This window comes from Lynx rufus, unplaced genomic scaffold (assembly GCF_022079265.1).
Source record: "Lynx rufus isolate CCGP_SWC_20201006 ecotype Redwood Valley unplaced genomic scaffold, mLynRuf1.p SCAF_17, whole genome shotgun sequence".
NCBI lineage: Eukaryota > Metazoa > Chordata > Mammalia > Carnivora > Felidae > Lynx > Lynx rufus.
The window spans coordinates 9,435,388-9,460,835 of NW_025814831.1; the positions used below are offsets into that span (position 1 = coordinate 9,435,388).

The following is a 25,448-nucleotide window of genomic DNA, read 5'->3' on the forward strand; positions in this document are numbered from 1 at the left end:
TTTATTTGTCTTACTAAATTCTTTAAACAACCTAGATGAAATAGTTTTAGTGTCTGTATAGCTTTATTAATGTCTTCTCTCTGTGTTCCTCTTTCATGATAATAAAAAGAGCAAATCACTTGACAACAAAATGTAACAATATGGAATTCAAAAATGGACACAAAAGCTCCTGGAACCAGCCACTTATCACAAAACGGACAATGTCAATTTTCGAACATACAATCACTTTTGTTCATACTTAGCTCAGAATGAGTAAACAGAATTTTATTCAAACTTTACAAATCTCCTTTACATTTATTTAGCCTGAGAGTAAGCGTGAGAAAATCCGACCTGCAGTTGGACTTCACTGCCCAAACAGTTAGCATCTGAAAATAAAGTTGTGAATGAACACGAATTTAGCAAACATAGGTAGAGCCTTGCGGTGACCTTTGACAATGAATACTGATACAAACCAAACTTCAATCTGGTCTACATGACCTTCAGAGCCTAAAAGTACCTATTGCCTAATCATGATTCAAAAAGGTCCGCAGATGACAAATTACGAAGGTGCGTCCAGATGCAGAATGTAGTTCAACATTTCCACAGCTGCTGCTTTAGATTGCTACTAAAAAGTCGACTCCCCGATCCTTCGTATCCCACGTGTACTTGAAACCATGTAGCAGCATGGCACAGTTTATTTTTTATAAATATTAGTACCTGTAATCAAATATAAAAACCGAGTCTCCCTCTTTTAAATATTAAGCTTCTGAATGTTCCACTCATCCTTTGGTTTCAAACCCACACGATGCACTCACATTACATTCAGATTTAGCATGGAGACGGCACACTGTGCATCTGTTGGGAAAGGGCGGGGGGTGGGGGGAGCTGCGGGAATACCAGAGCACTGCATTAGAGAAAGCAAACGTAGAAGCAAAAATACTTTCTGAATATATACTGTACATTATGTAAACAAACATTCATAGTAAGAATCAACACAGGCCAAAATATTGTCTTCTAGGACATCAGAATCTTCATCCTTTTCAATCACACACACACTGAAGATGTTTTTTTGTTAAGAAAAATGGAGCCTGTTCCTATATTTGCTTATGTGCTTCAATATCTTGGAAACAAGTGATTACTACATTCATTTGCTAACGGTTTGTCCTCTTAGTTGGCTGGCTGTTGCAAACAAGGAATACAGAACTATCATTTCAGTACCTGTTTTCCATTTAATACTAGCGAAGTAATATATATAATTAATTCATCTTTATCAGTCCATATTAGTAATATAAATAGATTAGGTGAAGCAGTGAATTCCAAAATTTGTGCAGGGGAAACTAGTTGATAATTTGTTTCCGATAAGGCTAGTAGCAAAATAATTACTACAAAGTCAGTCTAAGCTAGTAGCAGACCCCTGATTCAGCAAGCTGAATCAAAGTCTGAAGTTAGGTCATTTTAATTCCTATTACTGTGCAAACCTAGAATTTCCTATGTAAAAGACAGTGCTGGCAGCATTGAAATCCTGAAACAACAGAATGAAATACTGATTAGGTTTTGAAACGCAGAGATACTATATGAAGAAATTTGAAGGTCTTAATGATGGTGTCACAGCAATGGCCTCAGGATTCCCTTAATGAATCCAAAACTAAGAAAGAGAATCCATTAGTCAATAATAATATGAGTCAAAAGCCTAAATTTGAAGCAAGAAATGACAGACCTAAAACCAAAGATGCATTTTCCACTATGACAGTATGTAAGAATTTCAAGCTTTATGTCAACATTTTGTACCAGCAGCAGCCCCCTCTAGAAGGAAAAAGCTTAGTCATGACTGTCCATCCCTTTTCAAAGCTTCCAGTCTTTGAAGGAGTGCGTTTCCAAATGCTTCCCGGTAGGCAGGGCTGAGGGTATCCAGCAAAGAGTAGACTGTTTCATGATAGGGGGTGTGTAAGTGATCGTCCACTTGGTCAAAAGCATAACCTACCACCTACAAGAGAAACGCAACAGTGAATTAAAGAACCAGACTTCATCTCGGTACAGAAAGCAAAAACCAACTGTTTACACAGGCCATTCCCCAACGACATGATTTCTCAATCAATAGTCAGAATATGCAGATTTCTTTTTTAAGTTTTACTTCATCTTATTTGAGAGACAGAGACAGTGTGATGGGGGAGGGGCAGAGAGAGGGAGGGAGAGTATCTCAAGCAGGCTCCGCACTGTCGGCACAGAGTGCGATGCAGGGCTCGATTTCACGAAACTGTGAGGTCGCGATCCGAGCCGAAACCAAGAGTTGGACGCTTAACTGACTGAGCCACCCGGGTGCCCCTAGAATATGCATATTTCTAATCAGTCTGAAACATGGGAACACCACCAGCTTTAAAATGCCCTCTTTATCACTCTTTTCTCAAAATGTAAAAGTTTAATTTACCTACTCCTGATTCTAAAAAGGAATGTAGAAAGCTACACAGAACCAGTATTTCATTTTCATAGACTGGAACGTCCTTCTACTTAATCCCACATATATTAAGGATCATTAATTAAAGGCACATCATAGATAATATATATATCAGTCCATATTTTAAAGATTTACAAAAATTATTTTTCACTTATTCCTTTTTCAAAATGTTTTAAAAGATCTTATCTTTAAAGAATCTCTATTGATCATGCTTTACAATTAGTTACATTACTAGTTTAACGTTATAAGCACGTTACTTATCTGTCAGGGAAACACGTGCTCAGCCCTGTGAGATAAAAGGGAATGCTATTCTGTGTGTGCGTTGTCTTTAAACACAATGAGAGCTTTTTTCCCCAACAAGATGAATCCGGGTTCACCAGCACAGGGTAGGGGGAAATCAATTTAGTTTTTGTTGACTTGACCAAAGTGTGAGAATTCCATATATGAACTCTAATTTTTTATGGCATCTACTCAAGTCATAGAAGATGCAAGTTTATGTTGGAAGTGGCACTGTTTTTGCTTTAAATGAAAGGCAGAGGCAGGCATCTACAGACGACGAGTCACCCCTCTTCAGAACCGCCAGGCCGCAGCACCGTCTGCTTGGATTACAGTTCCGTTTGCCCCTCTCTTCCTTGCTAGACGGTAGTTTTCCTAGTGGATGGGGATCATGTCTTACTCACGGTTTGATTTTCAATTCCTGACACAGGACAGCTGCTCAGTAACTTAACTGAGTAAAAGTGCAAAAACAAATATTTGGATACCTATGTGCCAGGTTTGTAAGTGATCTAGACCTTTCTGCAAGCTATTCATATAATCATCCCCCCATCCTCTTTAGTTTTCTTACCCCTTCCTTCCTTCCTTCCTTCCTTCCTTCCTTCCTTCCTTCCTTCCTTCCTTCCTTTTCTAGTCTTTAGGTTATAAAGAAGCAAGGACTCAGAGAGGCAGAATGACTCACCCAAGATGACTCAAATTCACACTGGGTTCTCACTCTGATCAGAATCCTTCCTACCTTCACACCATCACCTTGGAATTAATCCATGTAAGATCACATTAATTTATGCAGGGTCATGTATCTCTACTTTTCATTTGCCTATTTCTGTTTTTTTTTTTTAAGTTTATTTATTTATTGAGGGAGCGAGCAAGTGAGCATGTGAGCAGTGAGCAGGGGAGGGGCAGAGAGAGTGAGAGGGAGAGAGAGAGTCCCAAGCAGGCTCCACGCCCAGCACAGAGCCTAATGCAGACCTCAATCCCATGACCCTGGGATCATGACCTGAGCCGAAATCAAGAGTCAGATGCTCAACAGACTGAGCCACCCAGGTGCCCCAGAAGAGACATTTTATGAGAGGTGGGAAAAGGTCCTCTTAACACAATGATCGCAAAACTCATCCAGTGTAGAGAATGCCTGATTTTGGCGGGCATATTTAGCTACAGACAAGAAATAAGTTACTTTGGGGGGTGATGATCAAAGCAAACTAACACTCTGCAAATCAAATGGTTTTTCTCTTTTAAAAAATCCAGTTTCCCCATGTTGACCCAAAGACTTTAGAATCAGTAAGAATTCATAGGGAAAAAAGTTTCCTTACAAAAATCTTGGAGCTGCTGAGTGTCCTCAGTTAACACCCCTTCCACTCCTGACCCCTAAAACGGTAAAGACGGCAATAAATTTTTTTTTTCCCCCTAAAAAGAAAGGTGACTTACCCTGAGCCCTGCTTCAGTCAGCTCCAGGCAGTATCTGTTCCTCTCTCTTGTTTCCACATTGATATAGGCCACATCATCTGCACAGCGCAAGTTTTTTGAGACAAACATGTTGTTAACAGCAAAGAGAACATCGTTGACAACTGCTTCAGCTTCTAGCTTCATATCTTTCATATCAGCTTCTTCAAAACCATTAAGCTGCGCATCTTCTTCAAATCCTGACATGCTACTTAGCTCCATGGAATTACAGTCTGTTTCCATTCTGCAAAGAAGCAGATATAAAACGTGTTTACAGACGGACATGCCAAATATTATTGTTTGATGAAAAGTAGCTACGGCCCAATAGAAAACAGTAATGAATTAATAACAACTTTTAGGGAAAATACTGTCTAAAACCATTTTTGGGGGGCGCCGGGGTGGCTCAGTCGGTTAAGCGTCCGACTTCGGCTCAGGTCATGATCTCACGGTTCGTGGGTTCGAGCCCCGCGTGGGGCTGTGTGCTGACAGCTCAGAGCCTGGAGCCTGCTTTGGATTCTGTGTCTTCCCCTCTCTCTGCCCCTCCCCCTCTCGCTCTCTGTCTCTCAAAAATGAATAAATGTTAAAAAAATTTAAAACCATTTTTGATTGTTTTTCACAGACGTGTACAGATTTTCAAAAAAAAAAAAAAAAAAAAAGACCTAGGTTTTCCACTCCTCCCCCACAGTGACACTAATTCAGAATATTAGCTTTTAGCTATTTCAAACAATGTCTCAATAAAAATCCTAGTACATTCTTCTTTCTAATGTGTAATTATTTTTCTAGTGTAGGTATTTAAAATTGGAATTGCTGAGTCAAAGTGTGTGCTCATTTTAACTTTCAACAGACTGCTGATTCACCTTCAAAAAACAGGCTGTACTCATTTATACCCTGTGAGTAGAATATGAGGGACTATACTCTTTTTCACTACCCTCTTGACAATCTTTTCTAATATTTACCCATTTGAGAGGCAGAATGAGGCCTCAGTGAGTATATATTTTTTCGATTAAACATCTTTCTGAATATTTACAGGGTATTCTTAGTTCCGAGATCATACAGCTGTAAAAAACAGAAATGGAAATGAACTCAGCTCGTCTCTGAAATCAGAATACAAATTCTGACCTACTACACTACACTACTCTCAATAGCTCCTTTTATGACTTTTGGATTTGGGGTTTTAAGAAGGCCTTCCCCATCCGATGATCACATTTTAAAAACCTCTTAAGTACTCTTCTGAGCTCTCATTCTCTGTATGTGTAGTTAATTCTCTGATCCAGCTGGAATTTATTTTGTGTAGCTTTATTTTTGAAATGGATGGCTTACTGTCCCAACAACATTTATTGAATGACTCATGTTTTCACCATTTCTTTGAACTGATCCAAAGATTATAATTTGAAAAATATTATTTCTCAGGCGAACTCAATCCAACATTACTGCCGGCTGCTATGTAGTTCTAGCTTCTCTTCTGTGACTGGGGTAGCAGTGAGCATTGTTAAAATTTGAAATACACAAATGAGAAAAGTTAATGAATGTCAGATTGCGTTGGAACGTAGGGAGGCTTCTTTATAAGGAAATACGGTTTCTTTTTACCCGCAGGCTTTAAAAGTCAGTTAAGATTTCATTTCTCTGAGCTAGAATAAGCATCCATTGTCCTGAATATAGTATGATTGATTCTCCAACTTGTTATGAATATTTATATAATTTTCTACTATCTTAAAAATTCCAGCTCTTTTTCTACAGGTACCTCAATTGTGGATGTCAGAAATGATAATCATCACATAAAAAAGATGTTTATATGAGAAATCTTGACGAGCTTTTAAAGCAAGAGTCTAATTCATTGTAATTAGGACTTTAATAATGGAGAAAGATGAAGAATCCAACAGCAGAATGAAGACATCCTCACAGGTCAATAAAGTTAGTCATCCAACTGTTCTGTAATAATTATCACCAGTGGACAAAAAAGACACAACGTTCCCAACTACAATCTTTTAGAAGAGTTTTTCCTAGAACGTCTTTACATGATGCATAAAATAGACATGTTCAGAACTGCTGGTGATGATATACATAGATGAAACGATATGAAGCAGTATTCAAGATATTACAATTTTATCTTTTGTTGTTTTTAACAGGTTCTTGCTTTATCGATACACTTTCCTTTTCCTAACAACACTTCCTTCTCCTACTGAGTCAGGTAACCAAGCAACATGAGTGAGACTGACTCCAGTCCTGGCTAAAGACTGTCCTAATCAATGCATGAATTCTTTCCAGTCACTTCAATCCAGAACAGTTTGAGCGCACAGCCCCAGTTGTTCCCGGTGGCCATCCTGAGACAGGAAACTAGCCCAAGCATGATCCTGACAGTGGGGAAGAACAGAGCTAAGAGATACAGAGGGAAATGGGGCCAAAGTCCTGACAGCTGTCCGAACTTCACATTTTCAGTTACTGAATCCAACAATTTCCCATTCTTTACAGGCAACTGAAAGCATCCTAACTGATATACAAGTCTACCCAAAATGAAAAGCAGTGACTGATCTAGCTTGTCAACGGTTTTTTATATTTATTTGTTATTTATTTGGGGGTGGGGGGAAGGGGCCCAGAGGGAGAGACAGAGAAAGAGAATCCCAAGCAGGCTCCATGCTAAGCATGTGGGGCTCAATCCCACGAACCGTGAGATCATGACCTGAGCTGAAATCAAGAGTTGGATGCTAAACTGACTGAACCACCCAGGTGCCCCTAGCTCTTCACTGGTTTTATAAAAGTAAAGAGATTTTAAAAATGGGGTCTTCGGATCGAGTCTTGCGAGACTTGCATCGGGCTCCGCACTGACAGCACGGAGACTGTTTGGGATTCTCTCTCTCCCTCTCTTTTCGCCCCCACCTTACGCATGCATGTGCTCTTTCTCAAAATAAATAAACTTTAAAAAAATAAAAAATTAAACTCTGATATTTTTGTGCCTGTCACGCAGAAAGTGCCTAATAAAAGCTCTGTAAAACGTGAATAGAAGTATGCGTCTGTATTAGCTTCCTATTGCTAATGTAACAAATTACCGCAAATCTAGTGGCTTAAAACAACACGTTTCTTTTCCTATAATTCTGAAGGAGAGAAATCTAAAATCCAGGTATCAGCAGGGATGCAATACTTCTGGAACCTTCAAAGGAGAATCTGTTTTCTTGTCTTTTCTAGCTTCTAGAAGTTGGCGGTATTCCTTGGCTCATGGTCCCTTCCTGTACCTTCAGAACACATCACTCCACCCTCCGGTTCTGCAGTGACACCTTCCTTTCCTGACTCTTGACATGGGCACCCCTCTTACAAGGAGCCTTGTACTTACACTGGGCCTACCCGGACAATCAAGGATATGTCCCAGACCCACGGCCCTAGAGTTAGCCAAACCTGCAAAGTTCCTTTTATCATATAAGGTAACATACTCAGTTTCTGGTGATTAAAACACAGACATCTTTGGGGGCCATTATTCTGTCCACCACAGTGTCTGTACCCTATTGGCAGGAAAGGAGTATGAAGACAGTCAAAGAGACTTCATTTTCTGACTTTCTTTTTTGGAAGTTATAATTTATTTTTAATACACACACTGGATGGGCAATGTAAAGTACTAGGCAGTTTACATGGTTCTCTTAAAAGAAGGCTCAGAGCACCTGCCAAACTTAGTGCTTTCTTTGGAAAGGTTCCTTAATTACAGGCTCATGCTTTGTACTCTGTCACTCCAGGACCATGACCACAGCAAAATACTGGGGACGGTGTTTCAATTAAAGGTACCATCTCAAGGCTGGCAAGGGGTTTATAAAGTATCCTGAGTCAAGAGCTCTGTCCAACTACTGGACTCCGGATGGTGAGTGGCCTATCCAAACAGATCCTCTCATGAGTAGATTGAACACAGAGCCAAAAAACAGGAAGTCGGTTGGTGGGGACAGTGCGGGAGCTACAGCAGAGAGACCAGGGAGCAATAGGGTGGCTTTATCACTGGGACACTAAGGAAATGGTTTCTACATTTCTGATTACGCATTCCAGGAACAAAAATACTTTGAGCAGACACCTTGGTATATGTCTACTTAGACACATATTCTACTACAATTAAAATATTACAAACACACAAATATGAATTTAAACTATTTTCTCTTACTTCTCAATGGATTATCTCGTGTACCTGGCTGTGGAGGCCTGCACCACACAGGATGAGGGGATGCATGTCCGTTTCGGTGAAGGGACACTACTGGGATTACTACCGACACCTTGGAGCTGCAGTCTGGTTACCAGAATGGTTCTCTCATCAGTATGAGAATCTGGTAAAAATCTTTGGTTTCCCTTTCTGCAGGCAAAACAATTTATCATCATATAACAAATTCTAGACCCGATAGAACTTTGTGCAATGACAGAAACATTCTTTATCACCACAGAATACAATAGCTACCAGCAAGCTTGGTTAGAGTGACAGAGGAACTGAATTTCAAATTTTATTTCATTTTCATTCATCTAAGTTTAAATAGTGGTTCCTGTAGCAGACAGCACAGGTATAGACCTTTGTGAATACTCATGAGTAAAATGATTAACATGATTAACTGAGTTTATACTATGGTTGAAAAAAATCAGTAGATAGAAAAGTACTAAAGGAAACTTATTTTATATAGGAGTAGCAAGATTTAGAAATACATGTTAGAAAAAACATTTTGAAGCTTAGCTACCCTATGGAGGGTAATTAACCATTTTGTTTCAAATGGTAAAAAGTAATGAATTATTTTTATGTTTTGTGATCTTGTCAATTTAGACTCTACGTTTATTAATTGAATATTGTAATCCACTGTGCATCTATATATCCAGCATTTTTCTAAGCATTAGAATACTAATTAGAGGTTTCTACTGGTAGCTTAGTTTGGGAAATAAGACAAGCACATGAAATACGTACATAAATATTAACGCTACGTACATGCATCATAATTATAACCTAAGAAATGTACTTAATCGTGAGTGGCAGATAATTAGAGAAAGCAATGTTTTTGTCCTTCTACAAACTTACCACTAAACTTGTACGAACTTGGGCTGGTCACGTAACCTCACTGGACTCATGGTTTTCTCACCTATAAAATAAGGGAAATAGACAAATTCTTTACTGCTCTTGAAAGCTCGGACATTCTGTGATCTATGATGCAATTGTCATTTATGATGCGGCTTGACTTTGACTCATGGAACAGGTCAGTCAAAACTGGTCTTGAATGAGCACAGATGAAATTATGGGTAAAGCAGAAAGAACCTTAGAGCTGTGAAGAACTCTTCATAGGGAACAGAGCATAAGCAAAAATCTGCACGGGGTGTGGCAGGAATTCTGAGGAGACTAGTCTAACTAGTCTAATACAAGGACAATGTTAGGAGAGTAATAATAGATACAGATGGCCCAATTTGATGGGTGCTGATACCCAGACAGGAAAATTTGATTTTGATATAATAGTTTTAAGCTTTGAGAATGGTAATAACAACGTCTTTATATTTAAAGTGGGTTTCTTTTAGGCAGCATATAGTTTGGTCCTGCCTTTTTATCCAATCTGACAATCTTTACCTTTTAATCGTAGTGTTTAGACCACTTATATTTAACATTACTATAATTATTGATATGGTTATTTACCTTGTTTTTTCTTTTTTTAAAAAAAATTTTTTTTTTCAACGTTTATTTATTTTTGGGACAGAGAGAGACAGAGCACGAACGGGGGAGGGGCAGAGAGAGACGGAGACACAGAATCGGAAACAGGCTCCAGGCTCTGAGCCATCAGCCCAGAGCCTGACGCGGGGCTCGAACTCCCGGACCGCGAGATCGTGACCTGGCTGAAGTCGGACGCTTAACCGACTGCGCCACCCAGGCGCCCCCCTTGTTTTTTCTTTATGCGATTTATATTCTCTTCCCTTTTCCTTCTTTTTCTGCCTACTTTTGGACTGACCACTTTTTAGGATTCTATTTTATATCGTTTGGTGGCTTATTAACTAGAACTCTTTGTGTGTTTTTAGTGGTTACTTTATACATCTTTAATTATCATCATCTACCTTCAACCTTGAAGTGATATACCACTTCACGTACAGTATAAGAACTTTACAAGAGTATATTATGTAGCCTTTGTGCTATTTTTGTCTTATTTTACTTCTACATGTCAGAAACTTGATAGTACATACTACTTTTGTTTTAAACAGTCAATAATTTTTCAGAGATTTAGATAATAAGAAAACAAGTATTTTATATTTAACCAGATAGTTCCATCTCTGGTGTTCCGCATTCCTTCCTGTTTGTCTACATTTGTGTCTATGATTTGTATCATATTTCTCTGCCTGAACATTTCCTTTAACATTCCTGTAGTGCAGACCCGCTGTTAATAAATTCTTTCAGCTTTTATTTAACTAAGTCTTCCTTTTACCTTCATTTTTCAAAGATAGTTTTGCCGGGTATAGAATCCTAGGTTAACAGGGTTCCCCCCCCTCCCCTGCCTTTCAAGACTTTAAAGATGTTTCTCTATTTTCTTGCTTACGTGATTTCCTATGAGAAATCTAATGTCACTGTTATCTCTGTTCCTCTTGGTGTAGTTTTCCTTGTTTCTTTTACTTGGGGTTCACTGAGTCTCTTGCATCTGTGGGTTTATACAGTTTTTAACAAATTTGGAAACATTTGGAAATTCTTTTTTTTAAGTTTTTATTTATTTGAGAGAGAGTGTGAGCATGCATGAGTGGGAGAGGGGCAAAGAGAGGGAGAGAGTGAATCCCAAGCAGGCTCTGCACTATCGGGGCAGAGACAGGCACAGGGCTTCAACTCACAAATCATGAGATCATGGCCTGAGCTAAAACCAAGAGTTGGATGTTCAACCGAATGAACCACCCAGGTGTCCCTTGGCCATTATTTCTTCAAACATTGATCTGTTCCTCCCCTCTTCAGGGACGCCACAATTTAATAAACATTAGTCTAAGTGAAGTTGTCCTACTCCTTTTTTCATGTTTTTAGTCTCTTTCTCTCTGTGTTTCACTTTGAAGAGCTTTTATTGCTATGTCTTCAAATTCACGAATCTTTTCTTTTGCTGTATCCAATCTCTTCAACTTGAGTCTTAAAAAAATACATATTTTCCATGTCTCTGCTTAATTTGTTCAGTCTTTTCTCTAGCTTTTTAAACATATGAAATAGAGTTTTAATGTCCCTGTCTACTGATTTGCTATTTCTGGGTTAATTTCAACTTATAGATTTTTCTTACTATAGGTTGTAAACCTAGAGTAAACCTGCTTTGCATGCCTGGTAATTTTTTATTGGATGCCAGACAATGTGTATTTTACCTTGTATGGTCTTGGCTATTTTAATACTCCTATAATTATTATCGAGCATTCTTCTGGGGTATAGTTATCTGGAAACAGCTTGGTCCTTTTGGGTCTTGCTTTTAGACTTTTCAAGGCAGTATCAAAGCTACACTTCACTTCTGGTTAATTTTGACACAACTATAGAGTCAAAAACCTTCCTGAACATTCTGATGTCCTAGGGATTATGAGGTTTTCCATTAAGGGTGATAGGAACAGGTACATCCCTGGTCCTGTCTGAGTTCTGAAAAGTCCTCTAATTCTTTTGGGTAGTTTCCTCACACCTACGTGTTGATCAGCACTCAGCTGCAGGCTGGAGAAGGATCCTCTGTGTATTTCTTGCTTTCTGTGAAGTTCTCTACTTTCTAGTATTCCCCGCTAGCTGGCTTCGCCTTTCTGAACTCCTAGCTCCATATCCTCAATTAAGGGAAGGGAGACTACTGGGCTCCACATGGGCTTCTTCTCCTGGTGCCATGGCTAGAAATTCTCTTGAGGCAATAAGCTGGGGCAATGGGCTCATCTCATTTTTTTTTTTTTTGTAATATTTATGTATTTTTGAGACAGAGAGACAGAGTATGAGCGGGGGAGGGGCAGAGAAGAGGAGACACAGAATCTGAAGCAGGTTCCAGTCTCTGAGCTGTCAGCACAGAGCCCGACGCGGGGCTCAAACTCACAGACCGCGATTTCATGACCTTGAGCCGAAGTCGGCCACTTAACTGACTGAGCCACCCAGGCGCCCCTGGGCTCATCTCATTTGTATCTTGCCTCTCAGGGATCAGTGTTCTTCATTGTCTGATGCCCTAAGTCTTAAAAGCCTTTTTCTCCCATATATTTTTGCCCACTTTCTCACTGTTTCAGATAGAAGGGGAAATCTGGGCCCTGTCCCTCTGCCTTCGCTGCAAGTGCATATCCCAGTAGCCAGTTTTGAGCTAACTTCGTGATCTTATTTCTCAGTTTTTCTTTCAGTGATTTTGGACAATCCCATATATATATATATTTTAAAAGGTTTAAAGTAATCTCTACACCAAACATGGGGGCTCAAACTCATGACCCCAAGGTCAAGAGTCGTACTGTCCAGCAACCAAGCCAACCAGGCACTCCTTTCCCATATTACTTTGGATCAGCTTTACCACCTTGCCAGTTCCTTCATTAATGAATTAAATACATTACACAAATTTGAGTACAGTTGACACATGATGTTAGTCTCAGGTATGTAACTTAATGACTTGACAAGTTCATACGTTAACGCCGTGTTCACCCCGAGTGTGGCTACCACCTGTCCTGTTACACAGCTATTACAACATCAATAACTATTTCTTAGACTGTGCCTTCTATTCTCATGACTCACTCTATGGAGTTAAATACATTTCTGACACATGCTTATTACTAAGTTTGTATGAGACTCATGTTTCAAACTTAAAAACCATTGTATTTTGACACTGCAGGTGACCCTTGAACAACATGGGTTTGATATGCATTGTTCCACTTACATGCAGATTTTTAAAATAATGTACTATAAATCTATTTTCTCTTCTTTGTGACTTATTTAATAATGTCTTTTCTCTACTGATTGTTAAAAATAAAGCACATAATGCATGCAACATACAAAATATATGTTAACTGTTCATATCATTGGTATGACTTCAGGTCAACAGTAGGCTATTGGTTCAGAGTTTGGGGAGTCAAAAGTTATATCTGGACTTTCAACTACATAGGGGTTGGTGCCTGCATTTTTCAAAGTTGAGCTGTACTTTCAGACTTTTAATTCGTCAAAATTCAGCTCAGACACATTTATTTCAGGATTCTGTATCTGATCTCAAGAGAGAGTAAATCACTATGTCCTTCTTCCTTTGCATCAGTATTGCTGCAAGTTTTCATACTTCATTGCAAATCAGGGTCCGTGATGTCTACAGCATCAGCACATCTCCCATAAGGCAGATCTTTACTGAATATATATATATCTATATATACATATGTGTACACACATATATGTATATATATATACATATGTATATATGTATACATATGTGTGCGTGTGTGTATATGTATATACTTAAGTTTATTTATTTATAATCTCTACACCCAATGTGGGGCTCGAACTCACAATCCCGAGATCAAGAGTCACACACTCCACTGACTAAGCCAGACAGGTGCTTCTCACTGAATATTTTCCGAATGAATAAACCAAAGAAAAAACTCTAACTCTCTGCTTCTCAAGCTGTGATACTTGGCCCTGTGACAAGGGGCATACAAAGCCACCGGATAAACACTGTAGACATTCCCCTCAAATACACGTCACTGTTATAGTAACAGTATTAGGTAGCACGATGCAAAATTGCCTAGAACTTTAAAGCACACGGAGGTCTTAAGCCATATCCTCTTCAGGTTATGCCTCCATACCCCTAGAGTTTGCTTCTGATAAAAATATTTGAGTGAAAAATAAAAGAAATACTGCTCTAATCTTAGAAATTAACTCAAAAGGCTTAAAATTCCAGGCACTGGATCTAGCTAGGGGTATAAAATTAATGAGCAGAGGTGGAAGCTAGTGGAAGGGTAGCAGGTTAGTATCGAGTTAGACCTCTCTAAGTCTTTATATCTCCTCCCACTGCAGTTAGGATACTGTGTTTTGCAAACAGCCAAGGTAATTCTTGATAGCTCTTACTCCATCTGGTGGTATGGTTTTGGAGCTCTGGTAGTGTTTTTGGAAGATGCAGGAAACTGGTTATCAACATGTTGATTACTAAGGCCTTTATTCCCAACCTCTTAACTTTTTATCTTCTACTTTTTCTATGGCAAAAAGGAAATATATTATGTTTGCAATAAGACAAACCTGTTTCGAAAACATGATACATTGGGAAGTACAAGGTATAGAAGCGGAAACATTCTTCTTAGAGAAGCCAAGCTGTTGAGATAGTTAAAGTAACTGGTAGCTTGAGAGGTCTGAATTTATCTGCACTTCAAACAAGTATTTTGAAAGTAAAGATGAATAAAGTTGATTCATTATAATTAGCAACATTCAGGAATCAGCCAAAGCTAGTTTAATCTTTGTTTTCTATTAACACATAACATTTTGTGTGTTTTCTAAGATATATGTGTGTTTTGAAATTAAAATCAGAATCATTTATAGTATTACAAATATACAGAATTTTATTAAAAAATATTTTTAATGTTTGTTTCTTTTTGAGAGAGAGAGACAGAGAGACAGAAAGCAAGTAGAGGAGGGGCAAAGAGAGAGGGCGACACAGAATCTAAAGCAGTCACCAGGCTCTGAGCTGTCAGCACAGAGCCCGAAGCGGGGCTCGAATTCCAGAACCATGAGATCATGACCTGAGTTGGACACTTAACCGACTGAGCCAACCAGGCACCCCCATGGTATTTGCAATTCAAATGAAAATGGCCTATTTTTCCATTTGTACACTGATTTATAAAATTACTCTGCACCCCATTTCCAACAATGGCAGAGACACATATACACAACTGAGTAATAACGAATCAAGCCAACAGAATTGTACGGTACTTTTGCTGATTATGGAGGGAGCTAACAGTGAAGAAATATACAGATAGCATTAATTTGAGAGGCCTTTTAAACTGCAAATAAGCGGAGAAGATGGTGGCACAGGAGGACGCTGGGCTCACCGCGTTCTGCTGATCGCCTAGATTCCACCCACATTGGCCTAAATAACCCAGAAAACCGGCAGAAGACTAGCAGAACGGACTCTCTGGAGCCAGGCGCAGATGAGAGGCCCACGGAAGAGGGTAGGAAGGGCGGAGAGGCGGTGCGCGCTACAGACTGGCGGGAGGGAGCCGGGGCGGTGGAGGGGCAGCCCGCCTGGCCAGGCAGAGCCCCCCAGTCTGGCCTGCAAAAGCGGAGGGGCCGGCCTAAGTGAGTTCTGACAGCCAGCTGGACTTAACATCTGAAATGTTAAAAGTCAACAGCTCTACTCAGAGAGCGGGAGGGCAAGAGGACACTGGGAGGGAGAGGTGTTGAGCCCCGGAAGACAGAGCTCAGCTAGGCGGGGAACAAAGACGCTGGCCAGCGCCATCTCCCCCTCCCATCCCCCAGCTGAAATCCCAAAGGAAACCAGTTCCCGTCACTGACCTTGCTTGCACGGCGCAAACACCCAACGCTGTGCTTCTGCGGATCCATCCCTCCGAGGGGTCTGCCTCCCTCCCAGGGCTGCAGGGCCCCTCCCGCAGGGGACCACCGAGGGCAAAGCAAGCTGAGTCTGCCCCTCCTGCCCCTGTGCACCTTGCGGATCCACCCCGGCTAATACGCCAGATCCCATCAAAGCAGCACCACAAGCCTGGCAGTGTGCAAGTAGCCCAGACAGGGGCCACACCACTCCACAGTGAGTCCTGCCCCTGGGAGAGGGGAAGATAAGGTAGACACCAGTCTGACTGTGGCCCCAGTGGTGGGCTGGTGACAGACATCGGGTCTGACTGCGGCCCCGCCCACCAACACAAGTTACTCCGGACCACAGGGGAAGTGCCCTGCGGTTCCACTGCCCCAGGGACTATCCAAAATGATGAAACAGAAGAACTCTCCTCAAAAGAAACTCCAGGAAGTAGTGACAACTAACGAATTGATCAAAAACGATTTAAGCAATATAACAGAACAAGAATTTAGAATAATGGTCATAAAATTAATTGCTGGGCTTGAAAAAAGTATAGACAGCAGAGAATCTATTGCTACAGAGATCAAGGGACTAAGAAACAGTCATGAGGAACTAAAAAATGCTATAAATGAGGCGCAAAATAAAATGGATGCGACCACAGCTGGGACTGAAGAGACAGGAGAGAATAGGTGAATTAGAAGATATAATTATGGAGACAAAGAGGAAGCTGAGAAAAAGAGAGAGAAAAAAATCCAAGAGTATGAGGGGAGAATTAGAGAACAAAGTGATGCAATGAAATGGAACAATATCCGTATAATAGGAATTCCAGAAGAGGAAGAGAGAGAGAAAGGGGCTGAAGGTGTACTTGAACAAATCATAGCTGAGAACTTCCCTGATCTGGGGAAGGAAAAAGGCATTGAAATCCAAGAGGCACAGAGAACTCCCTTGAGACATAACTTCAATCGATCTTCTGCATGACATAGCATAGTGAAACTGGCAAAATACAAGGATAAAGAGAAAATTCTAAAAGCAGCTAGGGATAAACACACTCTAACATATAAAGGGAGACCGATAAGACTAGTGACAGATTTATCTACTGAAACTTGGCAGGCCAGAAAGGAATGGCAGGAAATCTTCAATGTGATGAACAGAAAAAATATGCAGCCGAGAATCCTTTATCCAGCAAGTCTGTCATTTAGAATAGAAGGAGAGATAAAGGTCTTCCCAAACAAACAAAAACTGAAGGAATTCATCACCAGTAAACCGGCCCTACAAGAGATCCAAAGGGGATTCTGTGAGTGAAATGTTACAAGGACCACAAAGTACCAGAGACATCACTACAAGCATGAAACCTACATACATCACAATGACCCTAAACCCATATCTTTCTATAATAACACCAAATGTAAACAGACTAAATGCTCCAACCAAAAGACATAGGTTATCGGAATGGATAAAAAAACAAGACCCATCTATTTGCTGTCTACAAGAGACTCCTTTTAGACCTGAGGACACCTTCAGATTGAAAGTGAGGGGATGGAGAACTACCTATCATGCTACTAGAAGTCAAAAGAAAGCTGGAGTAGCCATACTTATACCAGACAAACTAGACTTTAAATTAAAGGCTGTAACAAGAAGTGAAGAAGGGCATTATATAATAATTACAGGGTCTATCCATCAGGAAGAGCTAACAATTATAAATGTCTATGCCCCAAATACGGAAGCCCCCAAACATATAAAACAATTAATCACAAACATAAGCAACTTTATTGATAAGAATGTGGTAATTGCAGGGGACTTTAATACTCCACTTACAACAAGAATAGATCATCTAGACACAGGATCAATAAAGAAACGAGGGCCCTGAATGATACATTGGATCATATGGACTTGACAGATACATTTAGAACTCTGCATCCCAAAGCAACAGAATATACTTTCTTCTCAAGTGCACATGGAACATTTTCCAAAATAGATAACATACTGGGTCACAAAACAGCCCTTCATAAGTATACAAGAATTGAGATCATACCATGCACACTTTCAGACCAATGCTATGAAGCTTGAAATCAACCACAGGAAAAAGTCTGGAAAACCTCCAAAACCATGGAGGTTAAAGAACACCCTACTAAAGGATGAATGGGTCACCCAGGCAATTGAGAAGATATTAAAAAATATATGGAAACAAATGAAAATGAAAATACAACAATCCAAACACCTGGGATGCAGCGAAGGCAGTCCTGAGAGGAAAATACATTGCAATCCAGGCCTATCTCAAGAAACAAGAAAAATCCCAAATACAAAATCTAACAGCACACCTAAAGGAAACAGAAGCAGAACAGCAAAGACACCCCAAACCCAGAAGAAGAGAAATAATAAAGATCAGAGCAGAAATAAACAATATCGAATCTAAAAAAACTGTAGAGCAGATAAATGAAACCAAGAGTTGGTTTTTTGAAAAAATAAACAAAATTGATAAACCTCTAGCCAGGCTTCTCAAAAAGAAAAGGGAGATGACCCAAATAGATAAAATCATGAATGAAAATAGAATTATTACAACCAATCCCTCAGAAATAAAAGCAATTATCAGGGAATACTATGAAAAATTATATGCCAACAAACTGGACCACCTGGAAGAAATGGACAAATTCCTAAGCACCCACATACTTCCAAAACTCAAACAGGAGGAAATAGAAAACTTGAATGGACCCATAACCAGTGAAGAAATTGAATCAGTTATCAAAAATCTCCCAACAAATAAGAGTCCAGGACCAGATGGCTTCCCTGGGGAATTCTACCAGACATGTAAAGCAGAGATAATACCTATCCTTCTCAAGCTGTTCCAAAAAATAAAAAGGGAAGGAAAACTTCCAGACTCATTCTATGAAGCCAGCATTACTTTGATTCCTAAACCAGACAGAGACCCAGTAAAAAAAGAGAACTACAGGCCAATATCCCTGGTGAATATGGATGCAAAAATTCTCAATAAGATACTAGCAAATCGAATTCAACAGCATATAATAAGAATTATTCAAAAAAAAAAAAAAGAATTATTCACCATGATCAAGTGGGATTCATTCCTGGGCTACAGGGCTGGTTCACCATTCGCAAATCTATCAATGTGATACATCACATTAATAAAAGAAAAGATAAGAACCATATGATCCTGTCAAGCGATGCAGAAAAAAGCATTTGACAAAATTCAGCATCCTTTCTTAATAAAAACCCTCGAGAAAGTCAGGATAGAAGGAACATACTTTAACATCATAAAAGCCATTTATGAAAAGCCCACAGCTAACATCATCCTCAATGGGGAAAAACTGAGAGCTTTCTCCCTGAGATCAGGAACACGACAGGGATGTCCACTCTCACTGCGGTTGTTTAACATAGTGTTGGAAGTTCTAGCATCAGCAATCAGACAACAAAAGGAAATCAAAGGCATCAAAATTGGCAAAGGTGAAGTCAAGCTTTCATTTTGCAGATGACATGATATTATACACGGAAAACCTGACAGACTCCACCAAAAGTCTGCTAGAACTGATACATGAATTCAGCAAAGTCGCAGGATACAAAATCAATGTACAGAAATCAGTTGCATTCTTATACACTAATAATGAAGCAACAGAAAGACAAATAAAGAAACGGATCCCATTCACAATTGCACCAAGAAGCATAAAATACCTAGGAATAAACCTAACCAAAGATGTAAAATATCTGTATGCTGAAAACTATAGACAGCTTATGAAGGAAACTGAAGAAGTTATAAAGAAAAGGAAAAACATTCCGTGTTCATGGATTGGAAGAATATTGTTAAAATGTCAATACTACCCAAAGCTATCTACACATTCAATGCAATCCCAATCAAAACTGTACCAGCATTCTCCTCGAAGCTAGAAATTTGTATGGAATCACAAAAGGCCCTGAAGAGCCAAAGTAATTTTGAAGAAGAAGACCAAAGCAGGAGGCATCACAATCCCAGACTTTAGCCTCTACTACAAAGCTGTAATCATCAAGACAGCATGGTATTGGCACAAACACAGACACATAGACCAATGGAATAGAATAGAAACCCCAGAATTAGACCCACAAAAGTATGGCCAACTAATCTTTGACAAAGCAGGAAAGAATATCCAATGGACAAAAGACAGTCTCTTTAACAAATGGTGCTGGGTGAACTGGACAGCAACATGAAGAAGGATGAAACTAGACCACATTCTTACACCATTCACAAAAATAAACTCAAAATGGATAAAGGACCTGAATGTGAGACAGGAAACTATCAAAACCCTAGAGGAGAAAGCAGGAAAAAAACCTCTCTGACCTCAGCCACAGCAATTTCTTACTTGACACGTCTCCAAAGGCAAGGGAATTAAAAGCAAAAATGAACTATTGGGACCTCATGAAGATAAAAAGCTTCTGCACCACAAAGGACACAATCAACAAAACTAAAAAGCAACCAACGGAATGGGAAAAGATATTTGCAAATGACATATCGGACAAAGGGCTAGTATCCAAAATCTATAAAGAGCTCACCAAACTCCACACCCGAAAAACAAATAATCCAGTGAAGAAATGGGCAGAAAACATTAATCACTTCTCTAAAGAAGACATCCGGATGGCCAACAGGCACGTGAAAAGATGCTCAACGTCGCTCCTCATCAGGGAAATACAAATCAAAACCACACTCAGATACCACCTCACGCCAGTCAGAGTGGCTGAAATGAACAAATCAGGAGACTATAGATGCTGGCGAGGATGCGGAGAAACGGGAACCCTCTTGCACTGTTGGTGGGAATGCAGACTGGTGCAGCTGCTCTGGAAAACAGTGTGGAGGTTCTTCAAAAAATTATAAATAGATCTACCCTATGACCCAGCAATAGCACTGCTAGCAATTCACCCAAGGGATCCAGGAGTGCTGATGCATAGGGGCACTTGTACCCCAATGTTTATAGCGGCACTTACAACAATAGCCAAATTATGGAAAGAGCCTAAATGTCCATCAACTGGTGAATGGATAAAGAAATTGCGGTTTATATACACAATGGAATACTACTTGGCAATGAGAAAGAATGAAATCTGGCCTTTTGTAGCAACGTGGATGGAAGTGGAGAGTGTGATGCTGAGTGAAATAAGTCATACGGAGAAAGACAGATACCATATGTTTTCACTCTTATGTGGATCCTGACAAACTTAACAGAAGACCATGGGGGAGGGGAAGAAAAAAAAAAGAGGTTAGAGAGGGAGGGAGTCAAAATATAAGAGACTCTTAAAAACTGAGAACAGGGGCGCCTGGGTGGCTCAGTCCATTAAGTCTCCACCTTTGGCTCAGGGCATGATCTCACGGTTTGTGAGTTCGAGCCCCATGTCAGGCTCTGTGATGACAGCTCAGAGCCTGGAGCCTGCTTCAGATCCTGTCTCACTCTCTCTCTGCCCTTCCCCTGCTCATACTCTGTCTCTGTCTCTCTCTCTGAAAAACAAATAAACATTAAAAATTTTTTTTAAAAAACTGAGAACAAACAGGGTTGATGGGGGATGGGAGGGAGGGGAGGTGGGTGATGGGCATTGAGGAGGGCACCTGTTGGGATGAGCACTGGGTGTTGTATGGAAACCAACTGGACAATAAAGTTCATATTAAAAAAAAAACTGTAAATAAGCATCAGCACTACACCCCCATAAACAACCTTTCCTTCAAAACCAGAAATTACAAATGAAATTCTAAGAAAAGTCTCAAATACTAAATGCTTAAAATAAAAATCCTCCCAGCATTAGTTTGTTTCCATGTAATCCTCTAGGTTATGCAGAGGATTTGGTCTACACTTAATATAACGTACAGTATAAGCAACATAAGAGAAATCAATATCCAAAGAGATATAAAATACAAAACCTCTCTGCTTTCCATTTCAACTCTGAATTGGCTCTCTACCAGGTTCTGAGCAATATTCCATCACCAGCACCTTCAAAAAACTGGAATACCTTACTGGTGCTATCAGTTATTCTGGTAGATTGTGTCACCTTGTATAAAGTTTCCAAAATCATTCCTTATAACATCATACATCAATTATTTAGGAACAAGCTCTTACTTCGTCCGTTGGTATAATCTTTGTGCTATGTTAGTGTTTTGGAGGATTTATGAACTGGTTACCAAGGTATTTATCACTAAGTTGTTCATTCTCTACTTAATTTAGTAGGCTTTGCTGCGTTTCAACACAAATTTACAGCATCAAAGAGCTGAAAAAAGACTGTGGATTTGTCCTTGATGACAAAACACAGTGCATACATACAGCATGATAAAAGAATAGAGGCAGCATGATTTCAAGAGCAGTATATAGAGTTCATATTTTCACTTTGAGAGTTTGACACTGCAAAAGTCCACAGAGGGCTGGAACGCAGTATCTTAATCATGATTACTTTTATTTGATTTTCAGCCTGGCAAACCCTCTCAATATGGACAAGAAGTGGCCAGTATGGTGCAGTGGTTAAAGGGTCTTGAAAAGGGCAGCAATCTGAGCTCTGCCACTTACTCTGAGACTTGGGGCAAGATACTTGAATCTCTCTAGTCACACAGTCCTTCCTCTCTAAACAGAGCTAACCACAGCCCCTACCTAGAGGGATACCACAAGTACTAAATGAGTGAGTTTATGGAAAGTGCTTAGCATGGTGCTAAGCTCAGGAAATACTGTCAATTATTATATATTAAAAAGATATATATCATATATCAGATATATTAGATATAATATATATCAGATATATGATATATATCTTTTTAATATATATATTAAAAAGATAGCTAAAGACCTGACCCTGAAACTCAAGCCACTTAACTCTGAGTTTGGTCCTCTTCACACCATGTAAAGTGCCGTGGCCGTTGCTGTCTTGTACAACTCCCAGGACCATGCGATGTGGGAGCCCTATGGCCAATAATCCTACCTCAAGTGCAAGTCTCAAAAGGCCAAGAGCATTTCATCCGCTTTCCTTTTGCTTCACACATTAACATGGATTTCTTTGAAGGATGTACGTAGCTCTGGTATATAGCTTCTAACCTGTCACTTCAAAGCCTTTTACAGAATTCTTAAAAAGTTGACAGTGTTCAGTTGACGGTGTTTCTTCACTTTCCTCATTTAATTAGCACTAGGTGTTAACATTTTGCGATGATGAAAACACGAAAATAGCACTGGGATTTACGGTGAGTTCATACACTATTTGAGCTAAAGGTGTAATAATGCTATGTCCTAAGCCTTAACATTTATGCTGAATTTCTCCTAGAAAACATAGCATGCACAAGGCAACACGCTTAACACTCAAAGGGAGCATGTAAGTTGTAAAATCTTCCGATTTTTCTTTACGGATGGAAATTTCAGGTGTTTCACGGACAGCCTGAATGCAATTCTGTATTCCAAAAGAAGTCACATGTCACTCGGACTTGAAAGAAGTCAACTGTATCCATTTGTCAAAAGTCCAGTTCAAATCTTCCAAGGCCTATTCTGATTGCCAGCCAGATGAGATCTCACTTTTTCATCACTTTGTTTATACTCTTTTTACGGCAAACATAATTATCATTCATACACACATCTTATCATCTTCAAAATACACCCAGAAACTAACTGCTACTTACTACCTTTACCACTACTACTCTAGTCCAAGCTACTGCCTTCTGTTGCTTGGACTACTGCAATACCTCTCTCTAACTGGCCTGGCTTTTTCTCCTTCGGTCCTCCCACCTCCAGAACGCAGTTAGCATGACCCTGTGGAAAATTAGGCCAGATTATGTCATTCCTCTTCTCTAACCCATTCACCCACCCCGAGTAAAAGGCCAAAGTCCTTATGGGGCTCTGTAAGACTGCCTACTCTCTAGCCCCCAGCTTCAACTCCCCTTCATTCGCCGCTGATGTTCTCTGAACTCACCAAGCATGCCCTTGCCATAGGGTCTGCACCTGCTGTCCCCTGCCCCGGGAAACAACTCTTCCAGGTATTCCCATGCCTTGCTTCCCAGTTTTCTCTGTCTCTTTTAAAGCATCACCTTATTGGGGTACCTGGGTGGCTCAGGTCACGGTTTCGCGTTCTGTGAGTTCTAGCCCCCCCCCCCCCTTGTAGGGCTCTGTGCTGACAGCTAGGAGCCTGAAGCCTGTTTTGTATTCTGTCTTCCTCCCTCTCTCCGCCTTTCCCCCTCCGCTCATGATCTGTCTCTCTTGCTTTCAAAAATAAATTAAAAAGAAAATATTTAAAAAAAAAAAAAACCCACCATCTTATTAAATAAGACAGGCCTTCTCTCACCCCTCTACGTAAAAGTGGTAAATCTCTTCCTTCTTCATTATATCGCTTTATGTTTTTTCTACAGCACTTACCAGCACAGGGCATATGATATACTATTTAATTACTGTTTCCCTTCCTTTCAGTGAAATGTGAAGCTCCATGAGGTCAGACACTTAATCCGTTCACTGCTGCATCCCCAGCACCGAGAACAGTCCCTGGCACATAGCACTCAATAAATCAATACTCACTGAAGACAGTAATGGCCCTTTCACTATAGAACACAAACTCCTTGGATTCTTTTCTACCTTTTCCACATCACCAACTGCGGAGACCTAGATTTCATGGACCCTTAACGAATGTTTTTGAATGAATGAATGAAGAGCAAGGGGAATGAAGTTACTGAGGATACTTGGGACAAGTCTACAAAGAAGGAGGGGAACCAACAATCCAAGCAACTACATATACCAGAGAACACTCTGGTTCTCAAATGAAAAGGTGGTTGTGGAAAGGGGTTTTTCCGCTTTCTCATCTGTCAACACTTCCGGGCTGTCTCGGTGTTTCTAAGGCATTTGTGGAAGTTACCCACACATCAGTGAAATCTTAAACCGGTCGTCTTCATTCGCTATCCCTAATGAAACCGTTGTGTATCGCGGCTCTGTTTAGGTTCGCCCCCAATTTCAAGCTGGGCTAGTCTGGATCCTAACCCCGGGCATCTGGCCTCCAGGACACAGAACACCCGCACGCAGGCCTTTCGGGGGGGGGGGGTTGACCAAGTTAACGGCCGGCTCGGCCTCTGCAGGAGTTTCCCCCCAAATGAAGGCAGAAATACGATTGCGCAGATTCCCAGAGCAGCACAAGTACTTCGCCCAGGTTTCGGCGGGGTCCGGAGGCTCTGGCATCGGTCAGAGAAAGCAGTTCTGCCCACAGATGCCTCCCAAACTCAAGTTTCCCGGTCGCCAGTGCAGCACACCCCGCACGAAGGCAGCGCTCTGGAAACTGCCAGCCGCTAGCCAAACAGTACCGAGGACGAAGCTTGGGAAACAATACCTGAAAGAGGCGGGGGACGCATAACTTGCTGACAATGGGCACCGGTCCATACCGGGGGCGGGAAGGACGTGGAGGTGCTGCAGCCCTTCGCGTGGGGCGCGAGGAGCTCGGAGCGCCCGTTTCCGGGGTCGGGGTCCCGGGTGACCGCACGGCCCAGGCCAAACGCACCCTCAGACCCCTGTCAACGCGGCCACCGGGCCCCTTCCGCCGTCGCCCCCCACGGCCCGGCCCGCTGCGTCCCGCTCGCAGGGCCCCAGGGCTCGCAGGGCCCCCGAGCCCCTCTCGGCGGCCGCCCGTCCGCATCCGGCCCCGCGACAGCTCACCTGCGCGCGCCCAGCGTCCTCCTCTTCCTCCCTCCCGGGGCTTCTGGAGCGGCCCCGCGGCGCCGTCCCGCCTCCCGCCCTCGCCCCGCCCCCTCGGAGCCGGAACCGCTCCCTTCAGGGCCCTTCTCCCCGCCTCCTTAGCCCTAGTGTGGCGTCACTTCCGCCAGCGACCGGCGGCGCGCCGCGAGCGTGGGTCTCGTGAACGCGCCGGGAGCGTCCCAGAGCCGGGAGCGCCCCAGAGCCGGG

The 25,448-nt window shown here is 41.1% G+C and overlaps 1 protein-coding gene across 5 annotated transcripts; it reads right to left on the reverse strand.

Annotated features, from left to right (window-relative positions):
• Window positions 1-243: 243 nt before the first annotated feature.
• On the reverse strand, window positions 244-25,266 carry GSKIP (GSK3B interacting protein). Of its 5 annotated transcripts, none has more exons than XM_047080146.1 (5): window positions 25,203-25,266; window positions 9,168-9,228; window positions 8,301-8,462; window positions 4,130-4,388; window positions 244-1,963 (listed from the first exon to the last, which is right to left on the reverse strand). In XM_047080146.1, exons 4-5 carry the CDS (start codon window positions 4,385-4,387, stop codon window positions 1,802-1,804), a joined length of 420 nt encoding a protein of 139 aa, XP_046936102.1. In that variant the 5' UTR covers window position 4,388; window positions 8,301-8,462; window positions 9,168-9,228; window positions 25,203-25,266; the 3' UTR covers window positions 244-1,801. The 5 variants fall into 5 exon arrangements, with proteins under 5 accessions (XP_046936102.1, XP_046936104.1, XP_046936103.1 ...); XM_047080148.1 differs by having other exon boundaries at window positions 8,277-8,462; XM_047080147.1 differs by lacking the exon at window positions 25,203-25,266 and adding an exon at window positions 24,880-25,142.
• Window positions 25,267-25,448: the final 182 nt, after the last annotated feature.

What these genes read in the sequence shown, in the direction of transcription:
- GSKIP (XM_047080143.1), bottom strand. Translation starts at nt 4,387, where the DNA reads ATGGAAACAGACTGTAATTCCATGGAGCTAAGTAGCATGTCAGGATTT. An exon ending in TGACTGAAGCAGGGCTCAGG is followed by an intron (nt 1,964 to 4,129) that starts GTAAGTCACCTT and finishes TTTCTCTTGTAG; the next exon opens with GTGGTAGGTTATGCTTTTGA.